We start from the raw sequence: 19,651 nt of genomic DNA on the forward strand, positions 1-19,651 counted from the left end.
GCTAATTGTTTGTATTTTTAGTAGAGACAGGGTTTCACTATGTTGGACAGGCTGGTCTCGAACTCCTGACCTCATGATCCGCCCGCCTCGGCCACCCAAAGTGCTGAGATTACAGGCGAGAGCCACCACGCCCAGCCACTTTTTCTGATTTGTAAATAATTTTTGTGCTTTCAGATGAGAATCTCAAAGATTCTGATATTTTCTTGAATGCAACATTTAAATAAATTTAAAAATATTTTCATCAAATGGAATCAAAACCTGTTATCGTGGATGAAGATTAATGAAAATAATCAAAAACGAAAACTTTTTTCAAGTTAGTAAATCTGTAATAGGTATTGCTTAGTGTTTGCTTAATGTCTTCTTAAGGAAATAATGTGTACGAACTAGTTGATTTTCCTTTTGTTTTTACAGAAAAACAAATGGGTGTTTAACTTAAAAATCAAGAGTTGGGTGTGAAAATTATATTTTTTGTATTTTCCTGTTTCCTAACTATACAAAAACAGACACCTATAATTTTATTATTATTATTTTTTTCCATTCTGCTTTGGGTGGGTTAAGTATGTTATGAAAAAGTAGCTCGTCCTAGGGAAGGTGTTTGAATAACAATTAGCCAACTTAATAATGGCCCAATCTTATAAGAATTTGAAGATTTACAAACAATCCTTCATTTAGTTTTGACTCTCCCTGTGCTATTTTGTACTTCCCCATTGATTTCACTTTTAGCATTTGAAGCCAGTTTCTTTTCTTTTCTTTTCTTTCCTTTTCTTTTCTTCTTTTCTTTTCTTTTCTTTCTTTTCTTTTCTCTTCTTTTCTTTTCTTTTGTTTATTATTATTATTATTATATTTTGAAGCCAGTTTGTTGTATTTTGAGTAGAAGAGTTACGCTATGCAGATTTCAGTTTGGGAGACTTATTCTCGTGTTGACCTTTTTGCCATTTTTCATGATGATTCATAAATAATAAATGAGGTACTGCTCATAATTTGACTTTTTACTGCCAGAACAACTGTCAAGTACTAAAGGCATCAGTCAAAGGGAGAAGCATCTCTTGTGGCCCCCATAAAAGTATGTTGAGCAAAGAACTTTGCTGCAAGTACTGAGGATTATCACCCCAAATTTCCAGTGATGTGTGTAAAATCTTAGTAGGGAGCTTATTCTGACAGATATTTGACAGGCTTCTGTTATAAGAATAAAGACATTTTTAAAAAAGGGAGGGGCCTACTGTGAAAGGGTTATCATAGGTTCTTCTAAGTGTGAAGAAGGGCTTGTGAGGGGCCTGTGAAATTTTCCTGTATAATGAGGCATCTTTAACTTTATGTGTGATGATGTAGGAAGTAAGGTGATGTTCCTTCACTACAGTAGGTGGCCCCCTTTTTCTCCTGAGGTGGGCTTGGGATAGAATGCACTTTTTCCTTTCCCAATACCTCTATAAGCAACATGCCCGGAACAGTAGCATAACAGCTGGCTTGGTGTGTTTCAGTGTTTCGTTCGCTGGCAGTGCAAATTTAGTATAGTAACAAAAAAGTTAACGTGAGGCAGCCTTTATGCATTAGTCTTAAGCTATATTATGCCAGTCTCAAGTTGGAACTTGTGAAAGCTGGTCTTACCTAACATTCCAAAAGGGAAGTAATACATGTTTAGTCATGAAAAAAGTGTAACACTTTGATGCGAGGAGCACCTAACAGCCAACCCATAACTTTATTATTGTTCACTTAATCGAAAGGTAAACCTGCATAATTTTTTTCCTGCTGGTTTTTATAGCAAGTCTCACATTTCATAAAAGCCCCGGGAATCTTTGTAGCAATAATTTCCTTTCCATTTCATTGGAAAATCCTGTTAAGTGCGGGGCACTCTTTTATTAATTTTGTTTAGCCTTTACAAATCCCAAATTTATTTTAAATATGGAACATCCTGGGGGTGTGTGTGTGGGGGTGTGTGTGTGTGTGTGCGCGCGCGCGCATGCCTTGGCCACCAGAAAACTTTAAAAACTTTTGTTTGTTTTGTTTTTATACTAGGGTGATTTTTTTCCTTCTAACATTATTTTTAAAGATATTTAGACTATGAACAAATTGAAAGAATTGTTTAACTAGATTTCATCTAGATTTATAAATTATTACTGTTTTTCACATATACTCTTCCCCACCCCAACATACTTACTGACAACAGTAAAATGTCAAATTACGAGCAGTACCTCATTTATTATTTATGAATCATCATGAAAAATGGCAGAGTCTGCATAGCATAGCTCTTCTACTCAAAAATACAACAAACTGGCTTCAATTCAAATGAGAATTCCTGTAATTTTATTGATTTTTTTCAAAGTATATTCTTAAAGAGACAGGGGTGCTCAAGGAGAAAAAGTGTCACGTCTTCTGGAATTAAAATTAGGTAAGATTACTTGTAAGCCTTTCTCAGTTCTGAAATGAACTCTTTATTCTGAATCCTCACTTTCTTGGTATGAGACATTGAGCAAATGTATTACCAAGGCTAACCTAGGTCTTCTAGTGGTTTCTCCATGGCATATGACTTTTTCCTCCCTTCTTTCTTTGGCTTTTCAGCATTGGTGTGGACCTGGGGACAGTGTTTCCTCCTGGTGTTGGTAGGCATAGTATTTGTGTTATAATCTCATTTTTCTGTATCACTAATCTCAGATGTATCTGTTTCTTCTTCAAGGAAAATGCACATATAAAGGGCGTCATAGTCCTTTATAGTAACACTAACTCATTATTACAAAACAAAGACAAGCAGGGATCTAATTGCAACATAGCTCAAGGTGATCTCTCTTGAATGCCCATGTTGGTCATTTCCATGTGGCTGGAACACACAACAAGGATTATAGTAAAACCTTTGCCCAAATCTTACTGTTCCATCTCTGTACACAAGTCATTCTAATTGTGGCTCACATCCAGTAGCTGAGAATTTGTGCTGAGTATAATTATCAGAAACCCTTTAATAGTCAGTCCTTTGACAAGATTGGTATCATTGGGTCCCTATGCTTGAATTACTGTGTTTAATCTGTCATTTGAAATTATTTGTATCTATCAGGTCTGCTTTATGCAAAACACCTTTTTCTGGTATGAGAACTTCATTTGATTAAAGGGAAGGGAGTGGTTTGGAGATTGAGTCTGGAGATAAGGCTGCATCTCTGACTGTTGTCCTTTTACTGATACTCCTTTCTATATTAGGCAACTTAATCTATCTCATTGCTTTGTAAATCTTGCTTGTGCGAGAGGCAGTGTCTGGCTGTGACAAGACTAGTGATTGGGGTCAGGTAAACTCCAATTTGGAGCATCTCCACTTAGTAGCATTTTTTACTTTGGGCAAGGCATATCTTCTTCTGAAAATGAGAATGGGAATGCCTGGCATGTAGGGTTGTAAAGCTTAAATGAGGTAATCTATTCAGGGTAAATATATACAGGGTAGTTCCACAGTGTTTGGAACTTGGTTGGCATTTAAGGAAACAGGAGCAGTTTGTCTTTTGTCAGAAGGTGAAGGGAGAACAAGGGAATGAATGGGGTGTCTGATGCATGGTAGAGTTGGAATGATATGCCTCAATTCAGAAGTTAAGGTACATCCATAATTTTGGTTGCTTTTAGAAAGCTCCTGGTTTCCTATTAGTGACAAACTGATGATTGCTTGAAATACTTTTTATAATCTTTTTTGACAGTTTTTTTTCTCCTGTAAAGGAGGAAGTTTGGACTTCTGTATTCCAGACTGTCTAAAATTGTGGGAATCTATAAAAGCTGAGGTTAGAATATATGGGGAGAGAACGGAGGTCATCTCAGTAGGGTTACTGTGTTCAGGTTAAAGTTTCATTCACTCATAGTTTGGGCATTTTTGGACTTAGGAAACTCAGCTGTGCAGTTAAATAGAATAAAAAAACAAAGATTTAAAGACCAGTGACATTATATGTATATATGATATAAAGTCAATACATAAAGCTAATATTAAAAAAAAACTCAAAGCTATAAAACCCTTCAGAAATACATGAGATACAATTACTTAAGATCGACACCAGTAAGTAAAGTCATATACAAACATTTAACGTTTAAACTGAAGTTTAAAAATAAAGGTGGACATTCTATTATTATGCCTCAGCACGTTATATTTGTCAGTTTGAGTTGTATTACAAGAGTGGCAAAAGTTCACATGCTCAGCAAGTTATGTAATTTTTAAAGAACTGGTTTACTTCTTTAAGTTTTAAATTTAGTTTCCTTTCTCTTTCATATTATCTTGCCTTTTTCTTTCCCTTTTATCACTCCCCGCAACTGTCTCAACTTCCATTCCTACCATTTTCTCTTAGTGTCCCCATCTCTTCTCCCCGTGCCATCCTTCCCATCTTATTTTTTTCTATAAGCACTTCATATTAGAATGAGAACAGAGGCGAGGAAGCAGAAACCCAGGTTACATGGATACTGAAAACAGTGGTACACTCAATTTCTGACCAAGGCTGGATTCTCTTGCCTGTGTGGTTACACCCAACTATTTGATTTGTACTTCTCTGTTTGCTATTTCACATGGAGCATGTTCACTCTGCACATCATAGCATAGGAAATAACTATTCTACATGTTCATAGAAATCCCTGGGAAAAGCCTAATTAATATAAAAGCTGATTTGTTTCTCCATGGAACTCTTTTGAGGCAGGGTCTTGCTCTGTCATCCAGGCTGGAGTGCAGTGGTGTGATCATGGGTCACTGCAGCCTCAACCTCCTGAACTCAAGTGATTCTCCCACCTTTGCCTCCCGAGTTGCTGGGACTACGGGTGCACGCCACCAGACCCAGCTAATTTTTTTTTTTTTTTGTATTTTTCATAGAGTTGAGGTTTCACCATGTTGTCCAGGCTCGTCTCAAACTCCTGGGCTCAAGCAATTCACTTGCCTCGGCCTCCCAAAGTGCTGGGATTATAGGTGTGAGCCACTGCATCTGGCCCCCCATGGAACTCTTTTAAACTGACTTATCCATTATGGGAAGATAATAGTTGCTTCTTCTTCCTCACTTCTCATTCACAAACTGGAGCTCACCCCACCTCCACTTTAGAGTTATCATTGACCTTATAGTTGTAGATTCATCACTTTTGACCTCTTTAGAGTGTATGATTCTGTTTGCTATCCCTTCCTCCTTGAATCTCTCTTGTTCCTTGGTATTCAGTACACTGGACTTCCTGTTTCTTCTTTTAATTCGCTAACACTACCTGCCCTCCCAGTTGCAAGGCCTCATCCCCTGTTCCTCTTCTGTCTGTTCTGACCACGAGACTTGTGTAGTATGGCCTCTGGGGTTCTCATCTCGTTCCTTTTTCTCTCCCTGTCTCAAAAAAGACTATTCCCTCCACCTCTAGTCTATTTCTATTTTTGGGGCCAAGGTCCATGTTTTGGCCCAGCTGTGGGCTCTTTGACCCTACCTCTCTCACTGATGCCTCAAATGGAACATACCCCAAATCTGCTTCTGTGATGATGACCTAGCAAATCATTCAAGCTAATGATTCTGAGAGAAGTCAACCCTCAATTAGAGGAGAAGGGGGTGGAGGCATTATGGATCCCATTGCTAATATGTTTTACATATTAATCACATGTTTTACATAGAGTCCCCCACTTTCAATGGTCTTGGACTCTGACCTTAAAACCTCTCTTCCTGAGAATGTCTGGAAGGTCCATGTCAGATGTTTTCCCCATGATTCTTGCCTGCATACATGGAAGACCTCTTTAATTAACCTGGCCCCACTGGCTCTTCCTTCAGTCTAGAATCATCCTATAGCTGGTCAATTGATTTTCCTAAAGCACAGCCCAGAACATGTGGTTCTTCACCTTAGAAACCTTCAGTGACTCATTAGTGAAGACTAGATGTCCCAGTACAGTGCTTGGCTGTACAGTCCTGCATCTTTGTCCCAAATGTATTCCCTATGTCATGTGGTGTAGGCTCAGGCCCCCTGCAACCCTCACGAGGGTCCAACCACAACACAGTTCCACCCCTGCCTGAGCCTGCCTTGAAACTGCCCATTGTGCCGGAGGGTTCCCTTTTGAATGCTCTGTTTTCTTCAAGTTCCAGTTCAAATTTCCATCTCCTGTGAACCCGTCTTCATTTTCTCCATGTGGAATTAATTACCTATTCCTTTGAACTTCTGTGGTGTGTCTCTCACACCTCTTATCACATCTCGAGTCATTATCATCTGTGTTCCTTACCAGTGTTCACCTTCTAGAGACACAAAAGGTCCTGTACTCAAGTTGGTGATGAAGGAATGACTGGCTAAATGAACAAATGAATCCACTCTTGGGGATTTTACTCCCCCTGAGCTCTCAAGTGCTTGAGGGACCCCTGAAGTAATCGTAGGTGCCGCGATTGCATCATTCATACCCCCAAGGTTGTTGAAGCCCATTCATGTTGAGACTTCTCTCTTCCCCTCTAAGAAACCTCCTCCTTGGCCGGGCGCGGTGGCTCAGGCCTGTAATCCCAGCACTTTGGGAGGCCGAGACGGGCGGATCACGAGGCCAGGAGATCGAGAGACGATCCCGGCTAACATGGTGAAACCCCGTCTCTACTAAAAAATACAAAAAAACTAGCCGGGCGAGGTGGCAGGCGCCTGTAGTCCCAGCTACTCGGGAGGCTGAGGCAGGAGAACGGCGTAAACCCTGGAGGCGGAGCTTGCAGTGAGCTGAGATCCGGCCACTGCACTCCAGCCTGGGTGACAGAGCAAGACTCCGTCTCAAAAAAAAAAAAAAAAAAAAAGAAACCTCCTCCTCATTCTCCCTAGTGGGGCCTTTGAGGAATTTTGCTAAGTCTGACATGACAGAGAGGTGGTGACCAGAGCAGTTGAGGTGTTGGTCTTGAGACCACCTGCCTGGGTTTCAGTCCCAGCTCTGCCCCATTTGTTGGTGAGTGATGTGCACCATGGGCAAGGTGTATGTTTACTTTGTGCTTCAGTTTTGTTCCTGTTTTTAACTGGAGAGCCTGGTAGTATCTGTCTCATACGACTGTAGTAAGAATTAGAAAGATGATAATCTTTGTAGAGAGCCTGGCACACAGCAGGCATTCAGGAAATGAGTGTGAGCTGCTTGGGTAAGATCCTGGGAGGTTCTCGTTAGCCTCTAGGTCAGGGCTTAAGACCTGGCAGCATCTGGGCTGGTTACTACCCACACAGAAATGTATTGTTTTTGTGGGGTCAGGGAGCATGGGGGTGGCTACAGAAGTTCTGTAAATAACAGGAATTATAGCATGGGAAACTGGAATTGTGAATTCTCTTGAGAAAATTAGATCTGAGGTTGTAAATACAGTGGTTAAGAATATGGGCTTAGAAGCCACGTCTCAATTAAAGCCCCATTCCTGCAGATGGCAAGCTCTGTAGAAGCCACGTCTCAATTAAAGCCCCATTCCTGCAGATGGCAAGCTCTGTGACCTCATGCAAGTTACTTAGCCTTTCTGTTTCTCAACTTCTTGATCTCTAAAATGAAGATAATAAGCATTTCATAGCCTGCCTGGGATTATTAAAGGAGACAGATGTACTGCTTTTGTCGTTTTGATGGGTCTGACAATCTGTATTTTGAGACTCCCTCCAGCTGATTCTGGTAGCCACTAAAATTTGCAAACTAATACAGCACATGTGTTCTGTATTCATATTACCTACATTTGGTTTCTATGTAAAATTTCAAATTTTGAGATATGTTTCTGGGTACTTCCAATGATTTGTAAATTCTGCGCTTTCCTTAGTAGGGCTACTGTCTTCTAAGTATGTTTTTTCTTAAATAATAGATAATACTGGCTTTGGGTTTTTTTGCTCTGGATATTCTGCTAAGATCCGTGTGAACTTTGATCTGTTCACTTGCTGAAGGAATACAGTTTATGTCAGGGTAAGGTTTAAGTATTTTAGAAAGAATACCTTGGAAAGTTATGAAAGGAAAAGCTTTTAAATGGATATGGAATGTAATAAATAATGGGATTAGTAAGATTGAATGATTCTTTTAAAATTATGAGATAATGACTTTATCTACCTTTTGGCTTCTATGAGTTGAGAATTCTCACTCCTTCTCTGCCTCATCCTTCCCACTTTACAGTTTCTTTCCTTGGTTTCTCAAGAATTCTGCCATGTGTGGGAACTACACGCCCTTCAACCCTGCTCTTTCTTGAAAGTTATTGGGAAGATCTTATCCTATTTATTTATAAAAGTAATTACATTTTAACTTTTGATGAAAAGCTTTTGTATTCTGAGCTCACCTATTCTATCCAAAGCTACTATTTTCTTTTATTCTTTGTGGTATATCATTTATGGCTATATTGTAGCATCTTGTTTTTTTAAAAATATTTTAGAACTTAGTGATTACTAGTTTAGGAAGTTCTTCATTTTGTGAATGTGATTTTAAGATATCTCTACCATGCCTCTTCACCAAGTTCTTGATACAATAGATTATTTTATTCTACAGATCAGGCACTCTGCTTTGAGTGGAATATTATAATGGAATGAAGTGTTTGTATTTATGGATGACAGATTTGCTTTTGGAATTTATCTTGAAAGATCTTTCCTAAAAATTGTATACTTTAGGTGTACCCACATTAAGTAGAGATTGAAAATGTCATTAGAGGCAAAATACATAGGTTACCCCACAAAACATACCTCGCTATTTAGCAAAGGTAGCTTAGATGCAGTTATTTACAAGATTATAGTCTACTTGTGACTGTGTAATGTACTTAGTAGAGGTAATACAGATTTGAGACATCCTTAGTAGTAATGATTATTTAATTCCTTTATTTGAGAGAATGATGATCAGACATCAAGAGTATTTACTTTCTAAAGGTGATTCTTACATGCTACAGTTACACATTTTACTTAACCATTATCAATAGTACATAGCTAAAGGATTTTTGTCAATAACTTTAAAACTTTGCATTTGGCTATTCCATGATCTGCTATTGTCATGATCATTCACTACTGAACCCAGTAGCATCACAATTTTCAGGCCCTACATACATGTTATGGGAGAGTAACTGGAGAGAGCTTGAGCTTTCATTTCAATAAATTTATATTGTCTTTGGATAATAAAAAGATCAATGAGAATTGGCTTCCCTTTTGCTTCTCTAATACATAAAATAAACCAAATGGGCTTTATTTTATCAAACATTTATTGATTGCACAGTGAAACAATCTCTCCTTTCAAAAATATACATCGGTTATTAAAAGAGTAGATACAAAGGTGAGGGAATAATTACAATGCAGTGTGATAAGTTTATTAATATAGGTGTGACAGCATACAGAGGAGGGGGTGATTGGGTTTGAGGTGATGGTGGGATGTTGGCCAGGTAGTATTTTTTGATGGCAACATAGGGTTTCACAGATGGATAAGAGTCTTCCAGGTGTACCAGAGGGAAATATACATGTGTAGTCCCAGAATGGAGCGTGGCATTTTCTGAAACTTAGAAATGTATACAGGAGTATAAAGTTCAAGAGATGGGTAAGTAGCTAGGAGGTAAGGCCAGAAAGGTAGGCAAGTTCTAGGGTCGTTGAGGCCATGGAAGAAAACGTGGGCTTCACCTTATGATGTTCGTGTTGGAGCTCATGGCACATTTACAGAGCTTAACTACTCCTTCCTGTATTTTTTCTAGAAGATGTAGACTCTTATCCATCATTTCAGAAAGCTGCGTTTTATTTTTTGAATCACAAAAGGATGCAAGAAAAAGTACCAAGGTAAATAAGTACAAACAGGTCACCATCCTTTGAAAAAGCTCCCAATATGGATGTTACTGATAATGGGTCGGCAATTCCATCTTTGTGTGGATCGAGAACAGCAATTCTATTTAAACATCTGTAGACCATGGACTGGAGGGCGTATTGTGGGAGATACCAAGAAAACCTGGCATGTCTGTCTCTCAAGAAGCTTTAACATTTTTAGGGGATACAGTCAAGAATATAGCTAACTAGAAAAGGGGGATCTGCACTGAGAACCCTATCACACACCCAAACAGTAGAAGTAATTATTTTTAACCAGGAGGGTGGGGCAGGGGCATAGGGGTTGTGGCAATGCCAGGAAGGCATTGCTGAGTGGTGGCATGTTTAACCATCATTAGAGTATTTGCTGGACAAAAGGAGAATTCCAAAGAATAGTTAACACAGCATTCTTACACTTGAATTGTACACTCTTAAGGTGTAAGCAAAGAGGCTTAATAATGGTGCTTGTGCCTCCTATGGTATATTATTGTAATGTGAAAGAGGCTGTTTGTAATTGTAAGGAGAAAATCATTTACCCAGGATTTTGGAGGTCTTGCTGACCCACTTCAGTTCCTCAGACTCTTTAGATCTGCATCCCTTTTAACCCCTGGCTGCAGTTTTCAACAACGGACTTCAGGAGTTTGGCATTTTTTTTTTTTTTCCAGCACATATCTACATTTACGGGGCACAAAAGCAGTAGTGTTGTGTGAATTGTGGAAAAGAATGTGAGAAGGTGTTTGGAGGGGAGGTTTGTAGGGATGTACATTCTCCTTAATCTTTTCCAAAGTGTTAAAGTGAAATGCTCTTGAAATAATGACCTCTAGTGGCCATTTGTGTCCTGTTGCATTCTCTTAGTAATGGTTCATTCAGCTTATGAATAGATGTATGTGGAGTTAAAATTTATGTAATCTTTTCTGTACACTAGGATAATGTAAGAGAGCATTTATTCCAATCTTTTCTTATTCATTAAATTTGATTTCTACATTATCTACTGAAGTCTCATCAATAAATAGAGGTTAACCTTATGTACAATTGTCAACCTAAGGTTATATTGTCTGTCTGACTGCTATGATTTTCTTGGCTTGATGCTATGGTCTTTCTCCCTCGCATACATGGTAGCTTTTCTGTGAATTTTTTACATAAGAATATGTATATTAAGGGATCCATACAAATGTTAGTTGCTGCCAAAAAGAGAGTTGTTTCTTTAGCAATAAATAGTTGATTTTGCAGTCTACAGTCAGTCTTATTGTTGGTTTGACTATAAGTATATGGAACTCTGGTAAAATGAAATGGAGCAAAACACACAAAGAAGACAGCCACGACAACAAATACTTTGCCTTCCAGCTTTTTGTTGTTTTTTCTGTCCTTACTTTTGGACTTTCTATAAGAATCGTATACTTTTTTTGCAATAACCACATAAAACACAAGCATTAGGACAAAAACAGTCCAGAAAATAAACTGGGATATGTTATTTACTATTTGATGCCATTTCAGCCCCAGAGGCCCCTTTAAGGAAGCACACTTTTTCACAGACGATGGTGTTGCTTCCTTGTTGCTCAAGATCATATTTGGCAGGGAGATGAAGAAAAAAAAGGACCAGATGAAGACTGAGACCGTTTTTGCAAAAACCGTTTTTTTTAGGAAAATATTTCTCAAAGGTCTGATGATCTTGAGGAATCTGTCAAAGGCTATGAGACCTAACAGCACGATGCCCACATACATGGTCTCATAAAATATCACCGAAGAGAGACGACACACAAAAGCTCTGAGCTGCCAGGGTGCCAGGTGTGAGTCAGAGAGGATTTTGAAAGGAAGCGTGAGTGTCATTATCAAGTCGGCCACCAAAGTGTTTTTGAGGTAGATGATGAAGGTGGAGGAGCTGGGGATGTGAACGAACACCCACAGAGCCAAAGTGTTCAGCAGGATGCCAGTGAAGAAAACCACTGTATAGAGGGCTGGGAATACCAGCTGTACTATCCGAGTGTCTCTGGGGCACCGCTCAGATCTGTTAAAACCATGCATCACTGTGGTGTTCATTGCTTCCAACGTCACCTGTTACCAATAAACATATATACAAACAAAAGAAGACAAAAATCCCTTCATGATTTTCAAATGCTATTTTTTAAAAACAGACTTTAGGTTTATAGCATATTAACATCCTGCATTTATCCAACACTTTCAATAGATGTATTGAGAAGGAAAATACTGTTTTCTGGCTAGAATTTTTAAAGCATAGAATACATTTTTGGTACTTTTAACAGTATCATTACTTTCACATCCTTGTGAAATCCAAATAACAGGTTCTACCTCATTCACAGGTACTACTGTTAGCCATAAAACAAAACACTGTTTAAGAGATAATACATCATTAATTATTACTAATACATCAGATTGCTGTAAATTATGTAATTTCTTATGCTCATAAACTATGGTTTGTAGAATATTAACTTTAAAGCACTTTTTTCCCTTAAGCATATTCTGCCTTTTATATAAGCAAGCACACTCATAATAAAAATTGAAATTCACCTTTGGGAGGATACTCAGTTCTCTGTGTCTTCTTCTTGCGGCAGTCATTAGTTCAGCTTACAAAAGATCATGTGAAGCAAATGTTCTGCTTTCTTATAGTGGATTTCCTTCCTTATTTTTACTTATGTAATGTGACCCATGGGAACCTCTTCATATTCAGACCTTTGGGCCATTTGTTAATACTCTCTTTTAGTTCAAATTTTCATACTGTTAATCTGTGACTTGAATAAAGAAGCTAATTTTCAATTATCTTTAAATTTCCTCATCATAACTTTCTTGAAGTTTATCTTCTTGATCTGCATGTTCAGTGAAGTTTTTGAGTGCCTCTTGTATATAGTGGGAAGTAGAAACATGAAGAAAACAGTCCCAAATTACAATCAAGTAGGAGAATAAGACCACCTAAAATCGGACAGAATAATCTTCTGTATCCTTGTAAACTGGATTTTCAAGTAATTTGTGTTCAGGAGGACAGTACATTTATTTTTGTAGATATTTGTCTTAGTCTTCTGGTTTTGAGATCTCTGAGAGTTAACATGACATTTTCTAAGAGGTGAAGTCTATTAGAGCCAGATTTTTGGAGTTAGAATCCCAGTTCCACCAGTTAACTGTGATTAGATTATAGACAAATGATTCAACAGCTCTGAGTCTCAATTTCCTCATCTGTGTAATGGGTTTGAAAATAGCATCTACCTCACTGTGTTATTAAGAATGAATTGATTGCTTGGAATAGTGCTTGACATGTAGGAGGCACTTTTAGTGACTTTTAGTCCCATTGCCATGGGAGTGAATTGCAAACCCGGTTAGAGATATTATACTCTTTCACTTAGTAGAGGGCCATTTTTGGAAATCTTTTCTGTACTTTGTATATTATGAGTGCAGAGGGCTTCAGGAATTTCATCAATCAACACTGGGCCAATATCTGTCCATTTTTTCCTTTAACTCTCTTCAAGTTTGGAAAGATGTATTGGTGCTTTTGCATAGAGAAAGTTGTCCTTGGCCGAAATCTACTTGCCAGGTAGGCATAGGAAAAGCAGAAATTAGGAGATCTTATGGAGGATGTGGAGTTCTCCGTGGTGAGTTTCATTTCATGTTTCTTGCCGCAAGTGTTACCATGGAGTTAGACGAGACTGTAGTGTTGGTTGATCACAAAGTTTTGGGTGGCTTGGCTTTGGATTCTGAGAATAAAAACTTAATATACCCCTGGACATTTTAAAATATGGGCAATACAATGTCCAATAGTTTTGATTAGACTACCCAATAATGGCACAGTTTGAAAAATTTCTCTTTGACTGAAATAAATTAATCCATGGGAGTATAGATTCAAGATTTCACTAATGTAACGGAACATACATGTATGTCTTAAACATAAATGTATATCTTTTTGTTTGCTTCAGTAGAGGTAAAAAAAAAAAAAATCCTTTATTTCTTAAGTAGAGAAATTTAACCTGCAAAATTAATTGTAAATTTTCCTGTAGCCCCAGATCCGTAATCTAAAGGAAGATCTGGAATCGTTTTTCTTTAAACAAGAGAAATTCTCTGCAGGATAATTTCATAATCTGAACACTGGAAATCACTTCTTGGTCAAATTTCAAAACACTGAAGTGTGGGAAACTTTGCAAAGAGGAACTGACTTATGGTGCCTGTTTCTAGAGTTATGGAAATAGATTCTCTTAAATGTGCTAGATGTCAAAGTGTTTGACCACAGTAAATGTCCAATAGATCATTCATTTCTATATGTTTGTGCGTCTTATGTATTAGCTGATTTTTCCTTAGTTTGCAGGAGCACCGTTGCCTGCTGGGGAGACCTTTTGCCCTTGAGGGCACAGCTGAGAACTGCTCAGCAGAATGCCTAGGCGCCAGAGTGCCTGGGCTCAATTCTTTTTTCCAATTCTTTCTTTTCTTGTGACCTTAGGTAAGCTGCTTATGCTCACTATGAAATGGTTGCCTTATCTTTACAATAAAATAAGTAATAATATTTGCTTTACACTGTTGTTAAAAGAATAAAATCAGTGAACATTCACTAGTGATTAGAATAATGTCTGTCATGTGGTAGGTATCATGTAAGTTTCTTGTTAAATGAAATTGAAAGACAATTGGAATGTTGTGCATATGTATGGTGATGTCTCACGAAAGGAGAGAAGGATCAAAGAAGATACAGTGAAAGATCCCAGAAGCTAGAAGACTATCAAATGGGTATAAACTAAACATTTAAGATCCTATAGGGCTCTAAGGATATGTAGCTAAAAATCAGTAAAGTCTCACTTGCTATACTGTTTTAAGTGATTATATTATCTTATTTAATCCTTAACAATCCCCAGAGATTGGTCCCATTTTTAGAGAAGAGAAAAAAGGAATGCAGAAGTTAAGCCGTTTTCCCCGAATCATGCAACCCAAACCTGCTGTAAAGTCACATGGTGGGTCTGATTCCAGAGCCCATGCTTGGAACCTGCCTCACTCCCTGCCTCCGAGTAAGCCATAGATAGGGTGACAATGGAATTGTTTGCCAGTTTCTGGAGTTCTTGAGCTGGAAGTTACTGATGTGTGAGAAGGAAACAATCAGCCACAAAGTTTAATGGACTTGTGAAACTTTCTGCCAACGTAAATTGAATGAAAGCAGTGTGATCAGAAGGGATACAAAGAAGATAAAATGAAAAGTCCAGAAATCAGTCTTTAGCCAGTTAGGAATAAACTACTATTTCCATTTGTAGTCTCATTTGGGATTTCTCAGTTGGATCAAAATAGACAGTCCAAGGCCCATTACCATATAAATAATATGTGAAAAGATGAGGAAGTATTTGCTTTCATTTGGGATGAAAATTGAAGGTAGGAACTCCTATACTTCTATACTCTTAGAAAAGACTTTTACTTCCCATCAAAGTATCCCACAGTACTTTGTCAGATTATGTGAAATTGTTTTAAAAATTCCATACAAGACTAACTAAAAGTGGTAAACTAAAAGTGGTAATAATAAGCTGAAATAAGTTACACTTTTTATTAATGTAGCAATCTATTTTTCTGAATAAGAACAATAGTAGAAAATATCTACATGTAACTAGAGATAGACAATAAATTCACTGCTATTTGAAACATTTAATATTTCACATTTTTATTATAAAAGGAAATTATATGTTTAAAAATTGAAATACAAACATGTAATAGAAAGTGAAAGTTAGTACCCCTTACATATACATGCCATTATACTTGTACAAATATATTTACATTTATTTACATATTGGATTTTTGTTTCATTCCATGTTAGTACATGTAGACTGACCTGGTTTTTCTTTTTTAACTTAGGTTCAGGGGTACACGTGCAGGTTTGTTACATAGGTAAATTGTGTTTTGCAGGGGTTTGGTGTACAGATTATTTTGTCACCCAGGTAATAAGCATAGTACCGGCTAGGTAATTTTTCAGTCCTTACCCTCCTCCCACCACCCTCAATGTAGGTCCTGGTGTTTGTTGTTTCCTTCTTTGTGTCCATATAAATTCAGTGTTTAGCTCCCACTTATAAGTGATAACATGTGGTATTTGGTTTCCTGTTCCTATGTTAGTTTGCTTAGAATAATGGCCTCCAGCTTCATCTATGTTGTTGCAAAGGACATGATCTCTTTCTTTTGTATGGCTGCATAGTATTCCATGGTGTATATGTACCGCATTTTCTTTATCCATTCTACCAATGATGAGAATTTAGGTTGATTCCATGTCTTTGCTTTTGTGAATAATGCTGTGTTGAACATACACTTGCATGTGTCTGTATGATAGAATGATGCGTATTCCTTTATGTATATACCCAATCATGGGATTGCTGGGTCAAATGGTAATTCTGTTTTAAGTCCTTTGAGAAAAGCCAAACTGCTTTCCACAGTGGCTGAACTAATTTACTTTCCCACCAGTAGTATATAAGTGTTCCCTTCTCTCCACAACCTCACTAGTATCTGTTATTTTTTGACTTTTAAATAATAGCCATTCTAACTGGTGTGAGATGGTGTCTCATTGTGGTTTTGATCTGCATATCTCTAATGACATGCCAATCAAATTTAAAGGCAGTTATGCTACATACATTTAACATAGTTAAGCTGCAACTGATGGGCATGTAGTTTGTTTACAATAATAGTTTTTCTCTATTAAAAACAATGCTATAGAGTGTGTATGTGTCCATATATTTTTGAGCATTTTTTCTAACATATTTGTAGGAAGTTTCCTAGAAGAAGGATTATTGACTCAGTCCTTCTTCTCGGAAAAAGTTGTCAAAATATTAAATGATATTTTCAAATAGTTTTCCAGAAAGATTGTACCAATTTATAGTTCCATTAGGAGTGGGATTCTTTGCCGGGCACGGTGGCTCACGCCTGTAATCCTAGCACATTGGGAGGCCAAGGCGGGTGGATCATGAAGGCAGGAGTTCAAGATCAGCCTGGCCAAGATGGTGAAACCCTGTCTCTACTAAAAATACAAAAATAAGCCAGGCATGGTGGCAGGTGCCTGTAATCCCAGCTACTCAGGAGGCTGAAGCAGAGAATTGCTTGAACCCGGGAGGCAGAGGTTGCAGTGAGCTGAGATCACGCCACTGCACTCTAGCCTGGGTGACAGAATAAGACTCTGTCTCAAAAAAAGAAAAAATATATTTTAAATTAATTTGAAACCTGTAAGTGAAAAATACATGTAATATAAATATAAATTTATTTCCTTATTGATGATATGTGTTTTTTCATAGTTTTTGCCATTTGTATTTCTCCTGGAAATTGCCTTTTCATGCTCTTGCTCCATTAAAAAAAAAAATCATAAAAAAAAAATCAGGTGATTTCTCACTGCCTATTGATTATTAAGTGTATTTCCACATCTTTAGTTCCCACTGGCAGTATTATAATCACACTTTGAGTGTTGGCAGTGAATAGGGATCAGATGTTTTCAGTGAAAAAACGACTGAAACACCTAGGTACAAAAAGAGAGGTTTTTTTTTTTTTTCTCCCCCCCAAAAAGGCTTTTTTTTTTGCCTGTTTTTAAAGTACTGGTCCAGGGAGAAGCAGTCTTCTCTTTAAATTTTTATTCATTTATTTATTTAGAGATGGAGTCTCACTCTGTTGCCCAGGCTGGAGTACAGTGGCTGGGTCTCGGCTCACTGCACCCTCCTGTGTTCAAGCGATTCTCCTACTTCAGCCTCCTGAGTAGCGGGGACTACAGGTGCCCACCACCATGCCTGGCTAATTTGAATTATTTTAGTAGAGACAGGGCTTCACCATGTTGGCCAGACTGGTCTCAAACTCCTGGCCTCAGGTGATCTGCCTGCCTCGGCCTCCCAAAGTGCTGGGATTACAAGTGTGAGCCTGTGCCAGGTTCCCCAGTCTTCTTTTTTTTATAGAGCCAGTTAGAAAATACTTCGGTTTTGTGAGCCATGCAGTCTACATCAAAGCAACTCAGCTCTGTCATAGCATGAAAGCAGCCGTAGATAAAACCTGAATAGTTGTGTTCCAATAAAACCTTATTTATGGACATTGAAATTTGAATTTCATATAAATTTCATTCGGCATGAAATTTTATTCATTTGATTTTTTTCCTCACAAACATTTGAAAAGGGGTACAAATGATATTATTTACATAAGTGTACAGTGTGTAATGGGCAAATCAGGGTAACTGGGATATCCATCACCTCAGGCATTCATTTCTTTCTGTTAGGAACCACTCTTTGAGTTACTTTGAAATATACAATATATTATTTTTAACTGTAGTCACCCTGTTGTGCTATGGAACACTAGATATTATTCCTTCTCACTAACTGTATTTTTGTACTCATTTACCAGTCCCTATAACCCTCCTTCCCCATGACTCTCTGGTAACTGTCATTCTACTCCCATAAATATGTACAGCTGTCGTGTATCCATAATAATTAAAAACAAAAATGAAAACAAAACATTCCTAAATCCCAAGCTGTACAAAAATAGGCAGTGGGCTAGGATTTGGCCTATGGGCTATAGTTTGCCAACACCTGCTTTAGACCTTTTCTGTAAGAAATCACTGAGAAAAACTGTCAATAACCAATACCTTTAGGACTTGTAAGCCACTGAGGCTATGGGCAAGACTACATTTTGTTGTCTCATTTTTTGAACTTTTCACGTCTGGACCTGAGTCTACAGAATTTGGCTTCATTTAAAAAAATAAAACTTACTGTGGGCCGGGCGTGGTGGCTCACACCTGTAATCCCAGCACTTTGGGAGGCCGAGGCGGGCGGATCACAAGGTCAGGAGATCGAGACCATCCTGGCTAACACTGTGAAACCCCATCTCTATTAAAAATACAAAAAAAAAAAATTTAGCCAGGCATGGCGGCATGTGCCTGTAGTCCCAGCTACTTGGGAGGCTGAGGCAGGAGAATGGTGTGAACCCAGGAGGCGGAGCTTGCAGTGAGCCGAGATCGTGCCACTCCACTCCAGCCTGGGCGACAGAGCGAGACTCCATCTCCAAAAAAAAAAACACAAAAAACTGTGAAATGTGGGGTTAATGTATATATTAATATGCCAAAAACTAGAGATAGTGGTGTGTTTTATGTATAATGAGCAATCCATAAATACTCTCACACTGTTTTTAATGGGTTTAGTTTGATGTAGGTGTATATGATGTCTAAGTTATCTGAATAAAGAAATCCCAGCAAAGTGTGATTTTAGAGTTTTATGTAAAATTTCTATGGCATATATACATACCCATGAAACATAAGTAATTCCAAATACTTTCAGTTATTTTTACTAAAATACCATATTACTATTAGCATTTGTTTATTTCCTTTCTTGTGGAAATTGTCATCTCAGTGACAAAGATTTTTGGGGTAGTTTGTGTCCACTCTGCAGTCTCCCAACATCTGACCTCCATGACACTGTGAAGTAGTCGATTTCAATCCATGCCTCTACCCCTGACTTGGATGGGTGGAAGGATAAGTCTGCCTTTCATTTCTGTTATATGCAAAAGAAGAAGGTTAGATTAGTTGATCTCTAGATTATCTTCTACCTCAAATATCCTGGTATTCCTATAGAACATATAAATTTATGCATATGATTTTAGAGTGAACTATATTAGTCTACATAGCAGAAATTGTTAGTGCTGTTTATCCCAGCAGTATATAGGTTATATACTATATGAACTGTCCCTATATCTCCATTGACACTAAGTGCTCACTTTTAGTGGTGCCAGAGAAGGAAATGTGGCTGGTTGGAAATAAATACCACTTAGTAGTTAAATGAGTTCAGCTTCGTACTGAAATAGAACTCAGCAGAGGTTGTGGAGGGTTTCGATAAAAGTGATTATTATTAAAGTTCAGTGAACTTTATACAACAATACACCCTTTTATTTCTTCTGGCATTATATTTAGGTGTTGATATCTGTTCCTCCTTTGAGAGTCACCTCTGAGGATCATACAAAATTGAGATAAGTGATGTAAACTTCCACATGT

At 37.9% G+C, this 19,651-nt stretch overlaps 2 protein-coding genes across 13 annotated transcripts in view; one reads left to right on the forward strand and one right to left on the reverse strand.

Moving 5' to 3' along the window:
* The window catches only part of LOC105463701 (mediator complex subunit 12L), a 338,063-nt gene that overhangs the window by 223,403 nt on the left and 95,009 nt on the right, over positions 1-19,651 (forward strand). The gene's annotated exons all lie outside the window — the stretch shown is intronic.
* On the reverse strand, positions 9,177-12,295 carry LOC105463696 (purinergic receptor P2Y13). The gene is made up of 2 exons (XM_011710915.3): positions 12,214-12,295; positions 9,177-11,739 (listed from the first exon to the last, which is right to left on the reverse strand). The coding sequence occupies exons 1-2, from the start codon at positions 12,259-12,261 to the stop codon at positions 10,723-10,725; spliced, it is 1,065 nt and encodes a 354-aa protein (XP_011709217.2). The 5' UTR covers positions 12,262-12,295; the 3' UTR covers positions 9,177-10,722.

The sequence above is a fragment of the Macaca nemestrina genome, chromosome 2 (genome assembly GCF_043159975.1).
Source record: "Macaca nemestrina isolate mMacNem1 chromosome 2, mMacNem.hap1, whole genome shotgun sequence".
NCBI classification, from domain to species: Eukaryota; Metazoa; Chordata; class Mammalia; order Primates; family Cercopithecidae; genus Macaca; species Macaca nemestrina.